Source organism: Notothenia rossii (assembly GCF_949606895.1).
Source record: "Notothenia rossii genome assembly, chromosome: 1".
Lineage (NCBI taxonomy): Eukaryota > Metazoa > Chordata > Actinopteri > Perciformes > Nototheniidae > Notothenia > Notothenia rossii.
The window spans coordinates 68153716-68174232 of record NC_136912.1 but is presented as its reverse complement, the minus strand read 5'-3'; the positions used below and the strand labels follow the sequence as shown (position 1 = coordinate 68174232).

The 20517-nt window shown below is 40.6% G+C and overlaps 1 protein-coding gene across 5 annotated transcripts; it reads right to left on the bottom strand.

The window, feature by feature from the left end:
• Nucleotides 1–4637: 4637 nt before the first annotated feature.
• LOC307040432 (uncharacterized protein) lies at nt 4638–18587 on the bottom strand. Of its 5 annotated transcripts, XM_079683254.1 has the most exons (17): nt 18427–18587; nt 17626–17707; nt 17376–17518; nt 16982–17084; nt 16531–16909; nt 16288–16389; nt 15966–16198; nt 10651–10744; nt 8893–9019; nt 8574–8785; nt 8314–8431; nt 8140–8225; nt 7780–7897; nt 7495–7599; nt 7227–7412; nt 6960–7139; nt 4640–6757 (listed from the first exon to the last, which is right to left on the bottom strand). In XM_079683254.1, exons 9-17 carry the CDS (start codon nt 9002–9004, stop codon nt 6522–6524), a joined length of 1353 nt encoding a protein of 450 aa, XP_079539380.1. In that variant the 5' UTR covers nt 9005–9019; nt 10651–10744; nt 15966–16198; nt 16288–16389; nt 16531–16909; nt 16982–17084; nt 17376–17518; nt 17626–17707; nt 18427–18587; the 3' UTR covers nt 4640–6521. The 5 variants fall into 5 exon arrangements, with proteins under 5 accessions (XP_079539378.1, XP_079539380.1, XP_079539379.1 ...); XM_079683253.1 differs by having other exon boundaries at nt 16531–17084; XM_079683255.1 differs by lacking the exon at nt 17626–17707 and having other exon boundaries at nt 16531–17084.
• Between the last annotated feature and the right edge of the window lie 1930 nt (nt 18588–20517).

Sequence of the window (20517 nt, the reverse complement as noted above, 5' to 3'; positions counted from 1 at the left end):
GCCAATTCATGTCAAGAACTAATACTGATCACACACAAACGTCACACATGGATATGTGCCTGATCCAGCAATACAGTATGTTTGCCACTTATGTTTTGTTCTTTGTACCAGTTTGTTCTCTCAGTTATACTATATGTAAGACTAACTGTCTCTGTTTCATTTGTGTTGTTTCGACTGCAATTGTGTCTGCCATAGAATGCGATCTTTAAAAATGAATTATGGCATCTCAATTTAGTGCTCAAAGAAGTGCGTATCATTGCGTAGCCAAAATAAATATTGACCTTAATTGCTTTCAGTTACTTTTAGTGGTAATGTTCGAAAATTGGTTGATTACCTACGGAATTAGCTTCCTGTGTTATTGGTAGTAGCCTACAGCTATGAAGAAAACGGAAATAGACGCTTTATCTTTACGTCACCATGAATAATACGATTGTAAAAGGTTTGTTCTTTGAACTAAATGGGTAGAAACCGTTTTTCTACTACATGGTCTTCACTCTTTGTATAACCACATGTAACCCTATGTAAGCGCTAACGTCAGCTAACATTAAGAGCGACTTTCAGCTTTAGTGATGGCAGCTCTGGTGGTTCTTTTATTGTCTGGTAATTAACTTAATTTGTATCACTGTGGCGGTTTCTCATTTAAATAAGTCATTATTGGCAAATATATTGTTGAAAAACAGAAAAACATTTATATTGGATTAACAATTACGAATGAAGATGGAAGTGTTCATACTTGCATTATCCACACATACAGTATATACCAATTGCTATGTAGTTTATGTTTAGACAAGGCAACTGAAACATTTAATAATTTAGTTTATTCAGTTTTATTTTTGGTTCGTCACGTTAATAAAATAGCAACAATTGAAAATGTTCCAGCATTTTGTGTTTAGTTAAATTTGACATAAAACAAACGCTACACTACTAAATTAATTGTTTGCATCATTTATTAGTTAAGAAAGCATTAGTTAGTCATGAATCCACACAAATGAAGATTTGTTCCCCTAGTGACAGCTTCCATACTCCACTATGGACAGTAAATACTACTTTAAAAACACTGAAGCTTTTTAAGGTTGTGTGAGTGCAGCTGGAGGGCAAATGTACAAAGAGTAGATTGACTTAGGAGAAAAAATATCGTTTAGACTGACAGAGTGAGATTTCACAGCAAAAGACAAATTATGTGTCGTGGAAGAAGATGAAAGAAGGATGAAGTCAAATAAAGGTTTCACACACACCTCTCTTTCCTCCAACACTCAAATATCACCACACACACACACACACACACACACACACACACACACACACACACACACACACACACACACACACACACACACACACACACACACACACACACACTTGTGATGTTGCTCGTAATGTTGTCCATTTGTCTCAGTGGCCGGTCCTGTCACTGTGTCATCAGAGGGATATCCCAGCATGCTCTGCTTTAGTCTGTTTGGCATAATATGCTTGGTCGTGTGTGTGTGTGTGTGTGTGTGTGTGTGTGTGTGTGTGTGTGTGTGTGTGTATGTGTGTGTGTGTGTGTGTGTGTGTGTGTGTGTGTGTGTGTGTGTGTGGGTGTGTGTGTGTCAGGAGAAGACTTGATGAAATACAAAACACCAGACATTGCCTCAGCAGCACTCTTTGCCCAAACAATCTTTTGGTGTGTGTGATGGTGATTGCATGAGGACAGCAGGGATGAGAAAATGGGGGTATAATCAGCTGTCAATGTGATGCAGGACGGGGGGACTTCCTCTCGGTCACATACACACATTTGTAGTTTTTTTTTTTTACTTTCTTTCTCATGATAACGATCACAGTTAAAAGAAATTGAGTTTGTTTTGTATGGTGTGAAGTTAAAAAGAAGATAATAAAAAAAGATATGCATATATAAATACTGTATATATAGTTTGTTTGAGTTGCCCCAATAGTAGACAATATATAAGTATACAAAACAACACCATGGAGACTTTATGGAGACAGATCCAAGAGGGGCCAACCTTTTTACTTATTTTAAAGGGGACCTATTATGCTAATGTTCAGGTTCATATTTGTATGTTGATCCTCTACTGTGACTTGTTTAAATGCTTTAATGTTCAAAAAGCTCTTTATTTTCCTCATACTGCCTGTGCTGCAGCACCTCTTTTCACCCTCTGTCTGAAACCAGAGCCCAGTCTGCTCTGATTGGTTAGCTGGCCATCTATGTTGTGATTGGTCAACCGCTTAGAGATGTCTCGCCCCTTATGCTATCACGTACAAATCATTGGAGAACTAATCGTTTAAACGTTTATTTAGCAGGGACAATGCACATTAATGAACACTTAAAACTAAATGCAAATAGTGTAAATATGCCGGATTTTAGCTTGGAGCTAATTTCCATCCGCAGTCCCTCACATAAAAACATTTAAGAACATGACAATTATACACATGGCAAAAACAAATACATGATATGCAAAAAGTGCAAAAGAGCAACAGCAGCACACACAAGTATTTACCACATGGCAGTACAATCTAGCAGCAACGACATGTAAAGTGCAAGAGAAGACACAAGAGATACCTAAAGTACAAGAGAAGATACCCCTGTATTAAAGAGCATTTAGCGGTGATTGCACTTCTGTTTGTTTCTCAACCATTCTTTGAGTTGACCTTTAAAGCTATTGAGAGTGGGACAATCCCGTATCTCAGTTGGGAGGCTATTCCAGAAAGAGCTGCCTTTAATGGAGAAGACATTTTGTCTCAGCTGTCTATGAGGTGTAAATACAACGTTAACTTTCTCCTGTGGGTTTTCTCTGTGTGGCAACAGTGTGTGTTGGTTCTTAATGGTTTGAGACTATTTTTATATAGTATAGTTCTTGTCCACTGCTTCTCCAGGGGGCAAGGTCAGTAATAATTATCCAACCCACTCTCTTTAGTCTGCGTACAAATGACACAACTTTACACATTGGAAAATGCGTGCAATAGATACGCTAAAGTCCGATTTTGAGTGCCTATCATACGCCAACTATTCCCATTGAGTTCTGAGTCCGAGTTTTGCGTGAATATGAGACGCAAATGGATACGGTAGTGTCTGAGAAGACCGGAAGCTTTATGGTCCATAAAAACATGTTATTACTCAATATCAAGCCACGATTATTGATTTTATTTGTAATCGTATAATGTCTGACTTTTTTTGCCGGCCGTGACGAAAATAAATGGGGCTCAGAGCCTCAAAATACTGAAATCTGTATTGTTTTTAATCTTTTTTTCCTTCGAATTTGTTATCCTTTTCTAAATAACACACGGTTATTTACTCAACAATAACACACAATTATCCTTGTTTTTATTTATTCGTTTAATTATATAATATTGGGCTTTTTAGCCGTCCGTCAGGAACTGATTTTCAAAATAAAGTCATCGGAAACAGACGTAGGCCCGGTTCAAGCTCGATGATTTGGACGTTGTAGCCGCAATGCACGCTGGGATATGGTGTTTCCCACATAGCACGTTTCGTTAAAGGTCCACTGGACGCAGCGCAGTCCAATTCGAGAAGGCGATTCGCCATTAAAAGAAGAAGAAGAAGAAGAAGAAGAAGAAGAAGAAGAAGAAGAAGAAGAAGAAGACATTGAACCCTCCTTGACACAAAGTTCCTCGAGGTAAACCCGTTTTCTGTAATGTAATAAAGACATTTACAGTGTTTTTTAAATGATTTCAGCTTTTGCATCACTTTACACAGCACCATGTGTCGACATCAGTTCGACATACAAGCTTACGCGTGCAAATTATTTGCTAGTTAAACCGTGAACTGCTCCGTTAGCATCATTGATGTTAGCCTTAGCTAACGTCTGTCATTTTACGGAGCTGTTGCAATTCAAAATCAATCGATAGTAACATAGTTGATCATGTTATGACATGGTTCTTCAGTTTTTTTTTACTTAGCCTGTGACAGCACCACACACGAACAGATTGTGTTAGTGTTATTAAGTAATGGTAGCCGACTGAACCCGCTTTAAACGCATTTGTCAACCTGATTTAATCCCAAATGAGTGGCGATTTACTTCTTATAAATCATGTTTGGGGAAAAGGCATGTTAATGCATACATCTGAATGTGCAGAATATGACAGTTTATTGTTGAGGAACCTGCAACCCAAGCTTTTCATTCATTGCGTAACGTTTTTTAGTTGTGTATATGATACTGTATGTCAATAAACCGAAATCCTGAAAGGGATGTGCAAAATAGCCATTATATACAGTCTTTAATGAACTATTAGTAGAGAATAACAAGTAATGAATATACTTTATAGGGATCTGCAGATAAATGTTTAGTCTTTTCAAGCACCAACTATCAAATATCTCGCCTGATTGTTGGCACTTGACAATCACCTTCCCTGAATTGTACTCAGGTGTAACTGAAGTCTGATTTAAGGGTTGTTTATATTTCACATCATTAATCAGAATGTGTTCTAGTTAATAAAACATAATATCAAACATAATATTACTATTAACTATATTGTGAAATAAATACACACAGCATACAATTCCATAATAACATAATTTGTATTATTAGTGTAGGACATGTATGTATGTATAACATCTGAAGATGTGTAGTTTTATTCAAGTTTTCACATAATTTTACAGGATATTGCTATAATATTTCACATTAATATCTGATTTGCAGACAGAAAGGTATATCCGTCATTTAACGGTAATATATTGAAATTCTGATTCCATAGATGTGTCTCCCATCACCCAAAACCCCTGAATATTCTCTCAACTCAGTAATTACATTCTTATATTCAAAGAAAATAAAAATAATAAAAGGCCCTGTCTGTCAGCTGTGCACCGTTATGGTGTAAATACAGCCTATCTACCAATTGGATCAAATATAAAAGTTAGCCGAATTAGTGTTGATACTGCAAGGAGACGCATTGTGTGAAAATAAATTGAAGATGTTGTTTAATTGCTGATATATTTATGATCCACGTCACGTATGTTTCGGCGGCAGCTCTTCAGTTTGTCCAGAAGTCTTCTCATCAGGGCTCTATAAAGAGAGAACAACGACAGATGTCTAATATTTAATGCAGCCGAACCGTGTACATTACAATGCATTTATGTGATGACTTCCAAAGAGAAAAGCAAGCTCACTCGGAATAAAGTATTATTTTATTTTTAAAACATGTTTTCAGATTTCATAACCCATAAACACCATATCCCAACATGCTTTGCGGCTAAAACATCCAATCAGCTGAGGATCTTGTCTACGTCTGTTTCCGGTATTGTGTTTGTGACGGATGTATTTTGTTATACACACATTCCTTCACATTTTAATTTACATTAAAGGATTTTGCGAGGCCTTCTAAAAATGTTTTAAATATAACTAGGGTTGTAGTTGAAGAGTTTGTAAATTAACATGAACCAAAGCTGTTGCATGGCAACGCAATCGCACAACGTCACATCCAGTATTTCCACAACCACACACATTGATTTAATACATTTAAATGTGTTTACCACTGGTGGACGAGTTTTTACTATGGGAGATATTTCCTATGCATGGCCTCAGATTAGTAAGCCTTTTAAAATAATGATCCAACTTGGATGTTTTAATGGGTATTGGGTACATTTTTGGTAATATTTGTATTTTACTTTATAGCCGATAGTAGCCTATGACAAGTGGTGACTATGTGGTTAATATTGTTGAATTGTTACTTTGATGTACTCAGTGTTAGGGCTTTACACGTTACAACAACGTTACACTGCCAATGTCTGTCTTTATTATCTGACACTTTAAGATGTCCCTTACACTACCAGTGCTTTTTGGAAGAACTGTTGTCCCTCTCCCGATCCTCAACATAGGTTCTAGTTAGTTATGAATTATGTTACACATCCAATATCAATCTCTGTTATAAATGGTATGACTGTAAGCTCAGTTCAAGCTAATTATTTGATGTGTGAAGACAACTATCAGTATCAGTAAATATTTACAGACATCAGTTATGTACAAAATCAAGTTTATTACTATTTTGGTAAGATAAAAGAGCATATGTAGCTAAACACAGGTTACAATATATGATAAGGCCCATGACAAAGTAAAGAAAAGAGATGCTGCAGCACAGGTAATATGAGAGTAATTTTTCAACATTAAAGCTAGAAACGTGTCACAGTAGAAGCACTAATTTCAAACTCAAATAAGCTTAATATGTCCGCTTTAATGTAAAAACTGCACACTTAATCAAATCCAGACGGAAACATCTACATGTTAGCTAGCTGTGTTAGCGTGCTAGTGTTGTTGTGCCCGTCAGCTAGCTAAACACCACGGGTTAGTTGTTAGACTGCTTTGAGTTTGGTGTCACTTTTCTACCTTTTTATTCACTTAAAACAGTCAGCTAGCTGAAATCTGATTATTAAGTCAGAATGGCCGAAGGGAGCTGTGAAAATGAAGAACAGTAAAGGCAGATATATGGATACAATATGAACGTGAAAATAAACATAATATGTCCGCTTTAACTATAGAACTGCATAAGGGCACCAAGTAACTTTCCACAAGTCAAGTCCCTTCTTCTGCGTCATCTTCATCATCATCATCTGAGCTGTTGTCACTTTGCCAGTCTTTTTCTTCTTCCATGTCCTCGTCCTCCTCTTCCACCATCCTAGGACTGGGTTCCAGAATTCCTCTGTAGGCGCCTGGTACTGTCTGCTGTTTGAGACTGAGGTCATGGAGATTTCTCCTTAGAAGGCACATAAGGCCCTTGTACCCCTCCTCTGTGATTCCATTCGGATAGCCTACAAGTTATATAGCAAACATATACATTTGGAAAATTATTCAGAGAAAATGTATTTAGGTCAAGAAAGACTAGAATGCAGTCAGACTCAAATAAAAACAAACAGATGGATACAATCTTCTTTAAAGTGTGTTTGCCTTTGCTGGTTTGAAAAACATTGACTTATGTATTTTAAAGTGAATAAATCCATGTGGTTCACTTACTTCCTGTCTGTGTGATCAATGAAACTGGGGCCCTCAGTGTCTGGACCTTTGATACAGAGTCCTTGAGGTACTGACAGTGCTGCATCATCTCCTTCACAAGGATCTGCTTTTCTTCTGTCAGTCTTGACAGAAGCATTTTTTGGTCAAACAGCCCCTTCTTAGTGAGAATGTCCACACCGTCTGAGAATGAATATAAACATTTCACATTAATGAACACATTTTATTACTACAGTTTTGTAGATTAGAAGTAAAATCTTTATACAGCACCTCTGTTGGGTTCCTGCCAAGGCCAGATCATGCTCTCTGCAGATTTGGTTGAGAGTTTCTCCACAACCGTGTTGGTGTCAATAGGGTCACCATCAGGTTGCTGGTTGTACTTGTGGATGTCCTCTAGCAACCTTTTATTTTCTTGGGCAACCTTTTGGACGATCTTTTGACGCCTTTTGTTACGATCTGTAATGAGAGTAACACATAGATTACAAAAGAGCTGACGGGATTTAATCAACACAACCAATAAATGTCCCAAAATGCTTACCATTTTGTCTGTAAAGGTAGTGCTTTTTCTGGCAAATGCTCACAAAGAGTGCTTCTATTGAGATCTGTAAACAACCAGCATCTGCAGGACTGGCTGATGCACTTCCTAAATGAATAAGATAAAAAGAAGAAAACAAGTTTCAAACACAATCAATGTCTATTATTTGCACATTGCACATTAACAGGCACACTAACAGGCAAAGGACAAAGTTTAATTTGGACAGCATTATTTAGTTTTTATGAACCGACTCCATCTATGTATACGTCAAAACAGCATTGTTCTTACCTTTACTGGCCCACTGTTTGACATCATCAACCCACAGTTCTAGCATGTCATCAGAGCAATTCAACTGGTCCTGCATTTTCTTCAGGCTCTCAGTTACAGCCTCTGTCTTTTCTGCTGTCTGCAAAATAGCAAAACAGAATCATGCCATTTTATAAAATAATTCAATGAAAATAAACCAAAAGTATGCATTTTAAGGAGGACATTAACACAATAACATATTTAATGAATTTCGTAGCTCTAGTCCTGCACCACTGCAATGTCTATATGGGGGTGTAATTTGTATATATATATATTGGGTGGACTTAAATGTCAAATTTTACAGCTTAAAATAGTTATCTCCATTTCAATAAACAAACATACTTTTTGGAATCTAGAGGACATGCGGAGGCCATTCTCTTTGTGATGATTCCAGCCCATTACATGGACTGTGAGCATGTCAGTTCTTGCTGTGAAGAAGAATACATCTCATTACAATGTTATAAAATATAAATGTTTACATTTACAGGAAGGCAGGGCCCAAACAAGTTCACAAACCTGACTTGGCCATGCATTTAGTTGTTAGGCCACATCTGGATAAGAAGCTGTTTACTTGTTCCACTTCTTCACAAAGAGTGGTGCCGGCACCCTCCTGGTTCCGTGCATTCCAAATAATCTAAAGCATGAGGTAATCAATGTTGGTGCAAATATCAAGGTCAACAACTCATAACTTAAAAACATTCTCTTGGATCACTTCAGACTCATGTTTAGTGGTCAGATTTACCATTAATTGTTGTTTAAGTAATTCAAATCCTCACCTCGCATTTGGTGTTGTGGGCTTTGGCATGCATCACAGACAAGCAATGTCTCATTTCCTTTAGGGGCTGAAGATGAGGCAAGGCTTCTGACACTTTGTCAAGATATGGTACATACCGACACGTCACGTCCATTGCCAAAAATGAGGCACTCTGGAACTCTTTTTGGAGAAACATCGGATAGGCAAAGATTTCTCCTCTATACATATTTAATGCTTTTTAAAAATAAAAATAAAAAATAGTGAGCACAAAGCAGATTGAAGGTAAGGCTTCAGATTATCTACAAATATTTTAATTGAAAATGATCAAGACAACTACCAACCTTTGAGAAGAAATCCATGCCTACACACAGCAATTTCAACACCTTCTTCATCCAACTTGTTGGCTCGCTTAGAGGTCTCCCTTGCTGCTGTCCAGTGAGATTCCCCACACATTGCTTTTCCTTCAGTCTACCATAGTAAATCGTTTTTAGAGAATCATTATCAGAAGTTATTTCAAAACACTGGATAGTGGGACCAACTGACGGTATTATCAAACATATAAACTATTACACACAAGTGTTTTGTGCTCGACTGCCAGATTCACCTGGATATGCAACTCCCTGGATAATAACAAACCCGTTTTTGGATAATTGGAAGGCTCCAAATGTGTAATATATTCTAGATTAGAATGTAGCTGTTTTTCAATCCAGTTTTACACAGTGATGCAACACAGGTATGGTGAAAAAAGAGAGAACTATTCGAAGCAGAAAAAAAACAGCGTAATATACAATCTGACAAAGGCCTGTGCTATAATGCTTCAATTAACTGGCTATTCTTTATAATATACTCAGATCAATAGGAGACAGAGATGTTAAGTTATAAATCAAGGGTTTTTATTATTATTTACAGCAGGGGTGGGGAACCTTTTATCTTTCAATTTTTAAAACATCCTCCGAGGGCCGTACAAATTATTGAACTCAACCTCTGCTTGAAAAAACAAAAATCACAGCCCATTCATTTGGCCTTTCTTTCATGCTGTGCAAAGAAAAGGCAACCTCTTAATCCAGATATTTGACCATGACTCGCGCATGCATTCACGTGCACGGTTGTGGCATGACCACCCAAACATAAAGATATGGACACAAAATGTGTGCAAATGTATTTAGTATCCTATCCATGTGAACATGATTTAAGTGGGGGGGGGACCTAACCTCCTCTAGGGGGGTCCCGGGGGCATGCTCCCCTGGGACCATTTGAAACAGAACTGGAAGCAGATTTTTCTTTTTGGATATTTTACAAATCACTCCCCTTTTAAACTCTATTCTTGTTATTTTTAACAACTTTTTTGTTACTGTCATATAGTATTTCATACCTGTTTTTCATTTAGTCTCTAATGTCTCCTTAACTATAATGATCATATCAAGGTGTGCCTTAACCTCACTGAGCTGAGGTTATTTGAGCCTCTCAGGAGAGAGCTCTCTTCCACCTGGTTGTAGAAAAGCTCTTTAAATTCGTTAGCATAGCTAGCTAACCAGATGCTAAAAACAACAGATCGCCACTGTGCTTACAACTAAAGACACAGCCACGCAAACACTGCGGCATGTGTACGGCTCCTTATGGGTACAGCTGGAGCGGCACTACACTCCTTTCAGACGAGACATAACCACGCGAAGACACGTTACGCTCGTGTTGTGTTCATGGAACCTGTCCTTGGCCAGGAAAAACAGGCACTCGCTTTTTTAATTATTTTGCAATCTAGATTTCTTCTTTTTTTTTAAAGTTGTCAGTCGGACGGACGGACCCCCCCGCCCCCCCCCAAAACGAAAACTCTTCGGTTCTCCACGAATTACACAAGTCACCCAAATCAGCGTTAAAAAAGCGGGAGGCGCCGAAAAGCGACTAATTTGCATCACTGTTTACAGCAATAATGTTTGTGACAGTTTGACCGCATTGCTAACCTCATCACCCTGTCATCTGGTCTCAACACTTCTATCCCATCTCCAAAAAAATATGAAGGCAACTTTGTTACTACTATTTTAACTTCAATTAGTTATTAAAAAAGGTGAGATACATTTTGCTCTGCTTAATTTAAAACTCACACTTTTGACAGCCCCTCGAACATCCTCCACAAAAGTGGAAACCTCAGAGTCTTGTGCTAAAAACACTCCGTCAAAGAAGCCTGGCTCTTCACTCCTATAAGAAAAGGAATTATAGATAACCACTCTAGTTAAAAACTGAACAAAGTAATAATAATAATAATTATATTTAAAGCACATCTTTCAAAACAAGGTTATAAAGTCTAACAGAAATATTTTAGATTCAACAGCTGTAGTTTTAACAGTATAACAGGAAATAACTATAGCTATTAATTGCTCCAGTGGGGATTGTCCACTGTACTGAATGTATTTAAGTTGCTTTGGATAAAAGCGTCTAACAAATGACATGTAATGTAAAAAATTAATAAAAATAGCAATCCCAATGTCAAATTAAAATACAAGGACTAAGGACAAGTGCTGTGTCAATGTAAAAAACTTACTGGTTTGTTTTCTGGAACCTGTAAAGTTTCCTATTGCCATCTACTGAAACAGCCACCATTTCAGGGCTACAGGCTGGACAGACAAATGGCCCTTTACCCAGAAGTTTATTCTCTTCAAATGTGCAGTGTCATAGTATTGTTAACTGACTACAAGGGGAGTTGTCATATACGTTACGGCATGTTTACAACAGTTACAGTAAGTGGGAGTGGCGCGAGAGGTAGTCGATGTTGGGATTTATGAACCACCGGAGGGGGCAATAAAGCGTCCTGTTAAATAACCAACTGTTCCGTTGTCTGTTAATATCCAAGATATTACATGGTGTCAGAAGTGGTCGAGGATGGGAAAGTTTCAACCACCAGAGAGTTTTGTTTCGAGAAACCCGCCGAATGGTCAGACTGGAAGAAACGGTTTACACGGTACAAGACAGCTGGACAAAGAAGAAGGTCCAGTTCAAGTAAGCACGCTGCTGTATGCGCTCGGAAAGGAAGCAGAGAACATTCTCAGCTCTTTTACCTACGGGGAAAAGGAAAATGAGTCGCAGTATGATGTTGTACTGGCGAAATTTGACGCATATTTCATCCCGAGACGCAACGTTATACATGAACGGGCATGTTTCAACCAGAGAGTGCAGAGCGCGGGAGAGTGCAGAGCGCGGGAGAGCGCGCAGAGACATTCATCCGCGCACTATATGAGCTGTCGGAACATTGCAACTTCGGAACGGCTCGTGAGGAAAACATAAGAGACAGAATCGTGGTGGGAATTCTAGACAAGGATCTGTCTCAGAGGCTACAGCTGATCCCTAACCTCACTCTGGAGATGATGGTACAAGAGGCGCGTCAATCAGAGGAGGTAAAAGCTCAAGTTAACCAGCAAGGGGAGCGGGCTTAAGCCGTGCAGGAAGTAGCACAACGGCATAGCAGAGGTGCAACACAGAAGTGGCGGCACCCACAGAGAGAGAGGCGCCAGGAGAGAGAGAGTGAGAATGACCACAGGAAGTGCTGGCGGTGCGGCAAAATGCCACACAGCCAGCAGGATGACTGCCCAGCAAGGAGGTCTACTTGCAATAATTGTGGGAAAAGTGGACACTGGGAAAGGGTGTGCAAGAGCAAGCAGGTGAGAGAAGTGACAGAGGGTGAGGGATCAGAAGATGGACAGTATTATTAGCTGGGCTCAGTTAATAGCATGCCTCACAATGATAATGAATGGACAGTCACATTAGAGATTGGCAGCTCACCTGTAGAATTTAAAATAGATACTGGAGCCGATTGTAGTATCATAAGCGAAACTGTGTACAAAACACTGGAGCCAAAAAGGGTTCTACAGAGGCCAAAGAAGGTGCTGAGTGGTCCCGGGGGTGGATTGAACTGTTTAGGGCAGTTTATAACTCAGACCAGCTACAAGGGAAAAACATACACATGCAGGCTCTATGTCATTAGAGGGCAGAGTGTGAATAACCTACTCAGCAGGCCAGTAGCTGTAGCTATGGGGTTAGTAAAGCGAGTGGGCGAGGTCAACACCAGTGAACAGGAGTTTGGCCTACTGAAAACACAGCCTGTGAAGATAGCTCTAAAGGACAATACCCAGCCCTATGCAGTATGCACAGCACGCCGGGTCCCCTTACCGCTCCTGGGTGCAGTGAAAGAAGAGTTGGAGAGGACGGAAGCCAACGACATCATTGAAGCCGTGACTGACCCAACAGAGTGGTGCGCACCCATGGTGCCAGTCCAGAAAAAGTCTGGAAAAGCACGCATCTGTGTGGACATAAAGAAGCTTAATAAGGCTGTCAAAAGGGAGAGATTCATCTTGCCGACATCAGAGGGGATGATAGCTCAGCTCAGCGGCTCCACAGTCTTCTCATCACTTGACGCAGCATCAGGGTTCTGGCAGATCCCACTGGACAAAGACAGCCAGAGATTGACCACCTTCATCACGCCGTACGGAAGGTACTGTTTTAAACGTCTTCCCTTTGGGATAAGCAGCGCAACTGAGATATTTCAGAGGAAGATGGTGGAGACGCTGGAAGGGCTGGATGGCGTTGCCGTCTACAAGGACGACATCATCATCCATGGCAGCAACACCAGCGAACATGATGAGCGGCTGCAGAAGGTTCTGGATCGGCTGGAGTCTGCAGGCCTGAAGCTGAACAATAAGAAGTGTGTGCTGAGAAAGGAGGAGCTGCACTTCCTGGGTCAGGTGATCAACAAAGATGGTGTACGACCCGACCCAGCCAAAGTGTCTGCAGTCAGCAAACTTGAACCAACAGAAAACGTGCAAGAACTAAAGAGAGCACTCGGCATGATCAACTACCTGGAGAAATATATTCCAGACCTCGCCACAGTGGGCCAGCCACTATATGCACTGTTAAAAGCAGACTCAGTGTGGATGTGGGGTCCGGCGCAACAAGCAGCCTTTGAGCGAGTTAAAGAGCTCCTAACAACGTTACCTACCCTGGTGTACTATGATGTTAACAGGAGCACAGTGGTCTCAGCAGACGCAAGCAGTTATGGGATAGGCGGTGTCCTGCTGCAGCTCCATGGCGAGGACTGGAGACCGGTAGCATACTACGCAAGGCGACTGAGCGACGCTGAAACCAGGTACGCTCAGATAGAGAAAGAGTGCCTGGTGAGCGTGTGGGCGTGTGAGAGGTTTCAGATGTATCTCTACGGCCTACCAGCATTCAAACTGATTACGGATCACAAACCCCTCATCCCACTGATGAACTCCAGGGATCTCGACAATGTGCCACTCCGCTGCCAGCGACTCCTCATGCGGTTGATGAGGTTCAACCCGGAGGCTGAGTATGCGCCGGGGAAAACCCTGGTGGTGGCAGACACACTGTCCAGGAGCCCACAGGAAGACAAGGGGCTCAGTAGAGACACAGACGTGGAGTGTTACGTAGCAGCTGTGATGAGCAGCATTCCAGCATTGCCGAAAAAGATAGACAGCATCCGTGCGGAGACGGCAGCGGACGAGCAGCTCCAAGAAGTGATCAGGTACATACAAGAGGGGTGGCCTGAACACCTAGCACACATAAACACCTGTGTTAGGGAGTACTTTCCCATTAGGAACGAACTGTCTATGCATGATGGGGTAGTGACCAGAGGGAGTAGAATAGTGATACCAGGGAGATTGAGGTCAGAGATACTAGAACGCATACATGAGGGCCATCAAGGTCTTAACAAGTGCAGAGACAGGGCCAACACTTCGGTGTGGTGGCCTGGCATAGCCACACAGATCACACACAAAGTTGAGAACTGCAGTTACTGTCGTGAGCAGAGGAGAGCACAGAACAGAGAGCATCTCCTGTCAACACCTCTCCCAGACAGGCCGTGGAAGAGAATTGGCATAGATTTATGTGAACATGAGAGAGAGAGTTACCTAGTCATAGCTGACTACTACTCTAGATACCTGGAGATAATCCACATGCCTACCACGACGAGTGCACATGTGATCTTGAAGCTGAGAGCCACGTTTGCCCGGCATGGAATACCGGAGGAGGTTGTCAGTGACAACGGACCGCAGTTCAGCAGCGATGTCTTCAGAGGCTTTGGCTGTGACATGGACTTTAAGCACACAACCTCTAGTCCCCACAACCCACAAGGAAACGGTTATGCTGAACGTGCAGTTCAAACGGCAAAGGGGATTCTGAGACGAAAGGACCCCCTACTTGCTTTAATGGTTTACCGTTCTTCTCCACACAGCAGTACGGGTGTCAGTCCGGCAGAGCTCCTAATGGGCAGGAAAATCAGGACGACGCTGCCCACTCTGGCCAAGAACCTGCAACCAAGGTGGCCGAGCAGACATCACATCAGAGCTCGAGATGCTGCGGAGAAGAGCAAACAGGCCTTCTACTATAACAAGCACCATGGCGTGAGAGAGCTCACACCACTGCAGCAAGGAGACCATGTTCTCACCAGACTGGACAATCAAAAGACCTGGTCCACACCTGCAGTAGTGGCAGGTGAGTGTTACACAGAGGTCTTATCTCATCGAGACAGAGCAGGGTGCTCTGTACAGACGTAACCGTCGACATCTCCAAGCGGTGCCCGTAGCGGGGCCTCCAGCGAACGACGACACAAGTCCCAGCAATAACACACCAGACATTCAGATGAGCCCAGAACATGGCTCGCCTGGTCCAACAAGGAACACTGATGGACTGATCCAAACCAGGTCTGGTAGACCTGTTAAACCTGTCCAGAGACTTGACCTGTGAGGGGATAGTTCAATAATAAAAAATTAAAAAAGGGTGTTGATATTAAAAAAAAAAAGAGAAAAAAAAAAAGAGGAGATTTCATAGTTATTCATGTGTTGATATTGTTAAAGAAAAGATATCTAAGTTATTGATATGTGTTGAATTGTTAAAGAAAAGATATCAAAGTTATTGATATGTGTTGAATTGTTAAAGAAAAGATATCTAAGTTATTGATATGTGTTGAATTGTTAAAGAAAAGATATCTAAGTTATTGATATGTGTTGATATTGTTAAAAGGAAAAAGGGAGATGTCATAGTATTGTTAACTGACTACAAGGGGAATTGTCATATACGTTACGGCATGTTTACGACAGTTACAGTAAGTGGGAGAGGCGCGAGAGGTAGTCGATGTTGGGATTGATGAACCACCGGAGGGGGCAATAAAGCGTCCTGTTAAATAACCAACTGTTCCGTTGTCTGTTAATATGCAAGATATTACATGCAGTACACATACTGCAGAAAGCTTCTCTGAAAAGCATCGGCATTCACCTTGCCAGTCTGAAATAAAAATACATTATATATGTTATCATATTTTTTATCATATCTCGCTCATCCATATTTGGCCATAAATATATTTATTATGATAATACATGTATTTGTCTTTCAGCTTCACATTTGTACTTACTCTTCCAAACTGCTTTGTTCGCTGGTCCAACATTGCAGTAAAGGCTTGTCTAGACATTCCTGGAGCTGCCGTCTTCATAGCCTCAAAGGAATGGAACAGATCTGGGTGGAACAGGGTCTGTGCTAGCATGGTAGCTGGCCAGTATCCACTCCTAACCAAGTCATTGAATTCTGGACCCCATTTCTTAGTGCAATGTTTGCATGTTAGCTCTGGAACATTAAGATCGTAACGGCCTAAGAACACATAAAGAAAAAAATGAATGAATTAGAGTAATGTATTAGTTAAAAAATACTTTTAAAAAAACAATTTCACCAAAACCTACCATTTATGCACACCAATATGATAGGTCTACCAACAGAGACTGCAACATCGAAAACTTCACAAGAACATATCCTTGAAGGAACGGATGTTGGAAGCAAACGATCTGCAAGGTCAAAGTACAATCAGGATGAGATTTAACAATGTTGTAAGCAAGCACTATGATAACAGAATGCAATTTGAGTTTAAAACAAGTTTTTTGTGAGGCGAAAAAAGGCTGATCAATTAAAAAAAATGGGACACTAACCTTGTTTAGAAATGATCTATTTGCCATCCTGGAGTTTCACAGACTCTGTTGGAGGAATGTACTTGTAACATCCATTACAGGTGGTTTGCCTACTGTGCAGAGTGTGTTTTGTATGAACCAAGATATCACACTCTGCACAAAACCACTCTGATTGCATACATTCCTCACAACGGATGACGGCTTCATCCAGGAGAAAGTGATTGCAGGTCATCTTGACGATATTCTTAGTTATTAATAAGTTGTCAACGTTCTGTGGCCTCGCCTGTTGCCAACACTGTTGAAACTCTTTTTGCCTTTGAGTCCAAGATGACAATGTTGGCACATCGCCAACATCTTGCTCCTTAATGGTCTCAGAGTCCCGTAGAAGGTCTTCAAGTCTCTGCATATTAAAATCTTTAAATACAGAAATATAAATACATACCATGAGGAAAACATTTCATATGAAACATACCTTATCTAGAAAAAGTCTTCAAAAGTAGCTTTTTTCTTCCCAGGATCTTGGTAGCTTAGACATGGTGTTGTTATGGTGGAACTACTGCATGGAGGGCTACCATCTGTTTGGGGGGGAAATTATTCAAACCCATTAAACAGATTATTTTAGCTAATAGATATAAAGAACTGTTACAAAAACACCAACCTTCAGCAAACATGAAAAATATCAAAGCTCAATGTATTTTTGCATTATCATGTCATTTACATCCGCTTATTGGTTTTAGTCCTTAGTCCTCTGACAAAATCGATGTGCAAATATATAGAAATATGAAGTATCAACAGCATTATTAAACCAGTGGCTACTTTAAATCACATATACTGACTTTGATTAAATTCATAAAATGTAGACTAACCATTAGAAGAACTTTTTTTCCTTCGTTTGCTGCTGGCCACACGTTGCCCATCTTGGTCTCTCTTCCACCAGGTCACTTTTGGTCGTGGTTCGTCTTCTTTTTTTCCTTGTTGAGTCTCCTTGTTGAGTCTCCTTGTTGAGTTTCTTTATGGACATGGAATGTAATGAAACACAGAGGGAGAAAAAAATGGGCATTAACTAACTGGATTTAAATAATGACACTTTGGGTATAAAAAAAACAAGAAACTTGCCTGTGTGTCCTCAACATATGCATCCCCAAGCAGAAGAAGAGCTTCTAGTTTTTGTTTTTTTTCAGTTTCTTTCGACATTGTGCTGATACAAAAAAAGGTGTTAGTTAGATGATAGGTGTAGCTGTAATTTAAATTAGCCTAATATTAAGTGAATTCAAGTTTAGACCAACATCAGCATTATGAGGGAAAGGTATGAATAAAATGTTTTGGTATAGGGCCTTGATGTTATTCTATTAGCAATGGAGGAACAAGAGTATGTAGATCTCCTTTGAAACCCCACCCCTGGCTTTAACAATAATTCAGTTATTATGAATTCCTAATGTATAACATATCATCTTCAGATGCATGTTTTTTGGTAACCTGTACCTGCTAATGCGTTTTTACTTTTGGCTAATGCACAGAATATACTGGATTATGTATCGGCTAGCTAGCGGCTAGTGATGTCTGTTTAAATATCAACGGGACAAATATCTGAGCAGATCTCAGATCGGCTCGAAGAATGAATTTAAGCTTTAAAACCCAAAACACTGTCAAAAAACTGAAGAAGCCCCATTCTATTTACAACATGATCAACTATGTTACTATTGATTGATTTTAAACTGCAACAGCTCCGTAAAACGACAGAAGTTAGCTAAGGCTAACTCAATGATGCTAACTGAGCAGTTCACGGTTTAACTAGCAAATAATTCGCACGCGTAAGCTTGTATGTCGACACATGGTGCTGTGTAAAGTGATGCAAAAGCTGAAATCATTTAAAAAACACTGTAAATGTCTTTATTACATTACAGAAAACGGGTTTACCTCGAGGAACTTCGTGTCAAGGAGTGTTCAATGTCTTCTTCTTCTTCTTCTTCTTCTTCTTCTTCATCTTCTTTTAATGGCGAATCGCCTTCTCGAATTGGACTGCGCTGCGTCCAGTGGACCTTTAACGAATTGGCTATGTGGGAAACACCATATCCCAGCGCGCATTGCAGCTACAACATCCAAATCATCGAGCTTGAACCATGGCTTGAACCTGGCCTACGTCTGTTTCCGGTGACTTTATTTTGAAAATCAGTTCCTGACGGAGGGCTAAAAAGCCCAATATTATATAATTAAACGAATAAATAAAAACAAGGATAATAGTGTGTTATTGTTGAGTAAATAACAGTGTGTTATTTAGAAAATAATAACAAATTCGAAGGAAAAAAAGATTAAAAACAATACAGATTTCAGTATTTTGAGGCTCTGAGCCCCATTTATTTTCTTCACGGACGGCAAAAAAAGTCAGACATTATACGGTTACAAATAAAATCAATAATCGTGGCTTGATATTGAGTAATAACATGTTTTTATGGACCACAAAGCTTCCGGTCTTCTCAGACACGACCGTATCCATTTGCGTCTCATATGCACGCAAAACTCGGACTGAGAACTCAATGGGAATAGTTGGCGTATGATAGGCACGCAAAATCGGACTTTAGCGTATCTATTGCACGCATTTTCCAATGTGTAAAGTCGTGTCATTTGTACGCAGACTGAAGAAAGTGGGTTGAATTATCACCAACTTAATGATACTGAGTTTGCTAACAGGCCTTTGACCTTCAATCTGCCAGCAAAATCCACACTGTCATATGATTTTTCCGCTTCCTCCATTAACGCTTGATTGGGGCCACAGAAAAGTCCTTGGCAGAAGGCTGTCAGCGCTGTAACATTCTTTAAATCATAGCAGAACGGCTCTGATATTGGTGAAAGTCCAACATTTGTTCTGATACATGTAGAAAAACAAGATAATGCAATGATGACATAATTTGGTCCGATTTTCCCGTTAAATTGAACAAATCTTTTATGCTTGTCCGCTGCTATTTGTCTATCCTCAGGGGCTGAAGCTGCCATCTAGTCCATGTAATAGAACATCTTTACAGGCGTCCAAGAGGTGTGATCACACACAGCCACAAGCAAGAGCCCAATGAAACTACATAGCTTGATATTAGGTCTCCCCGTGAGAACATACATGAGCAACAACTCAATGAATCCACAGAGAATGGACACACAAACACACACAGTGTAGCGGCAGTCACCTTTAAAATCCTGGCTGGGATTGGATTAGTTATAATACAATCAAATCCCTCCCCTCACTAACCACACTGTAAAATGATATTTAATGGAGTTTACTGCAAGGGTGAACCAAACACGCGCGCTGCGCTAACAAACACACGTCATAGCATAGTGAGGAAAAAAGTGACATATGAAGGGATATGATAAAACCTCTTTCTCACACCTTCACACATTTCCATCTCACAAGAGCTCCCATAGTGTGCTTGTGAATCCTATCATCACCTCAGCAATAATACACTACATGTCTCCATCTGTGGCCTTTGGACCATTACAGTCTGTGTGGGATTTAGCATGGACATAGCTGGCTCTCTCTCTCTCTCTCTCTCTCTCTCTCTCTCTCTCTCTCTCTCTCTCTCTCTCTCTCTCTCTCTCTCTCTCTCTCTCTCTCTCTCTCTCTCTCTCTCTCTCACACACACACACACACACACACACACACACACACACACACACACACACACACACACACACACACACACACACACACACACACACACACACACATATCTGCCCTTCGTAGTATAAATTCCACGGGTGGAGCTATCAATTCTTCCCGGTCCTCCGGACCGCCTGGAAATCTCTTACCGGTACTAAGGACCGGGTAGGACCGGCACACTTTCAACACTGCACACACACCTATAACAGCGTGATAACAGGCCTATGAATCACGGTGAATCCCATCACCAGTCGAACAAAGCCGGGTGCATTCGGCGAGGATGCTGTAAAAGATGCAGAGGGTCAGCTCTCCATCAGCCGCGGCGCAGCACACACGTCGCCTGCAGCTCATTCCCCACGGCC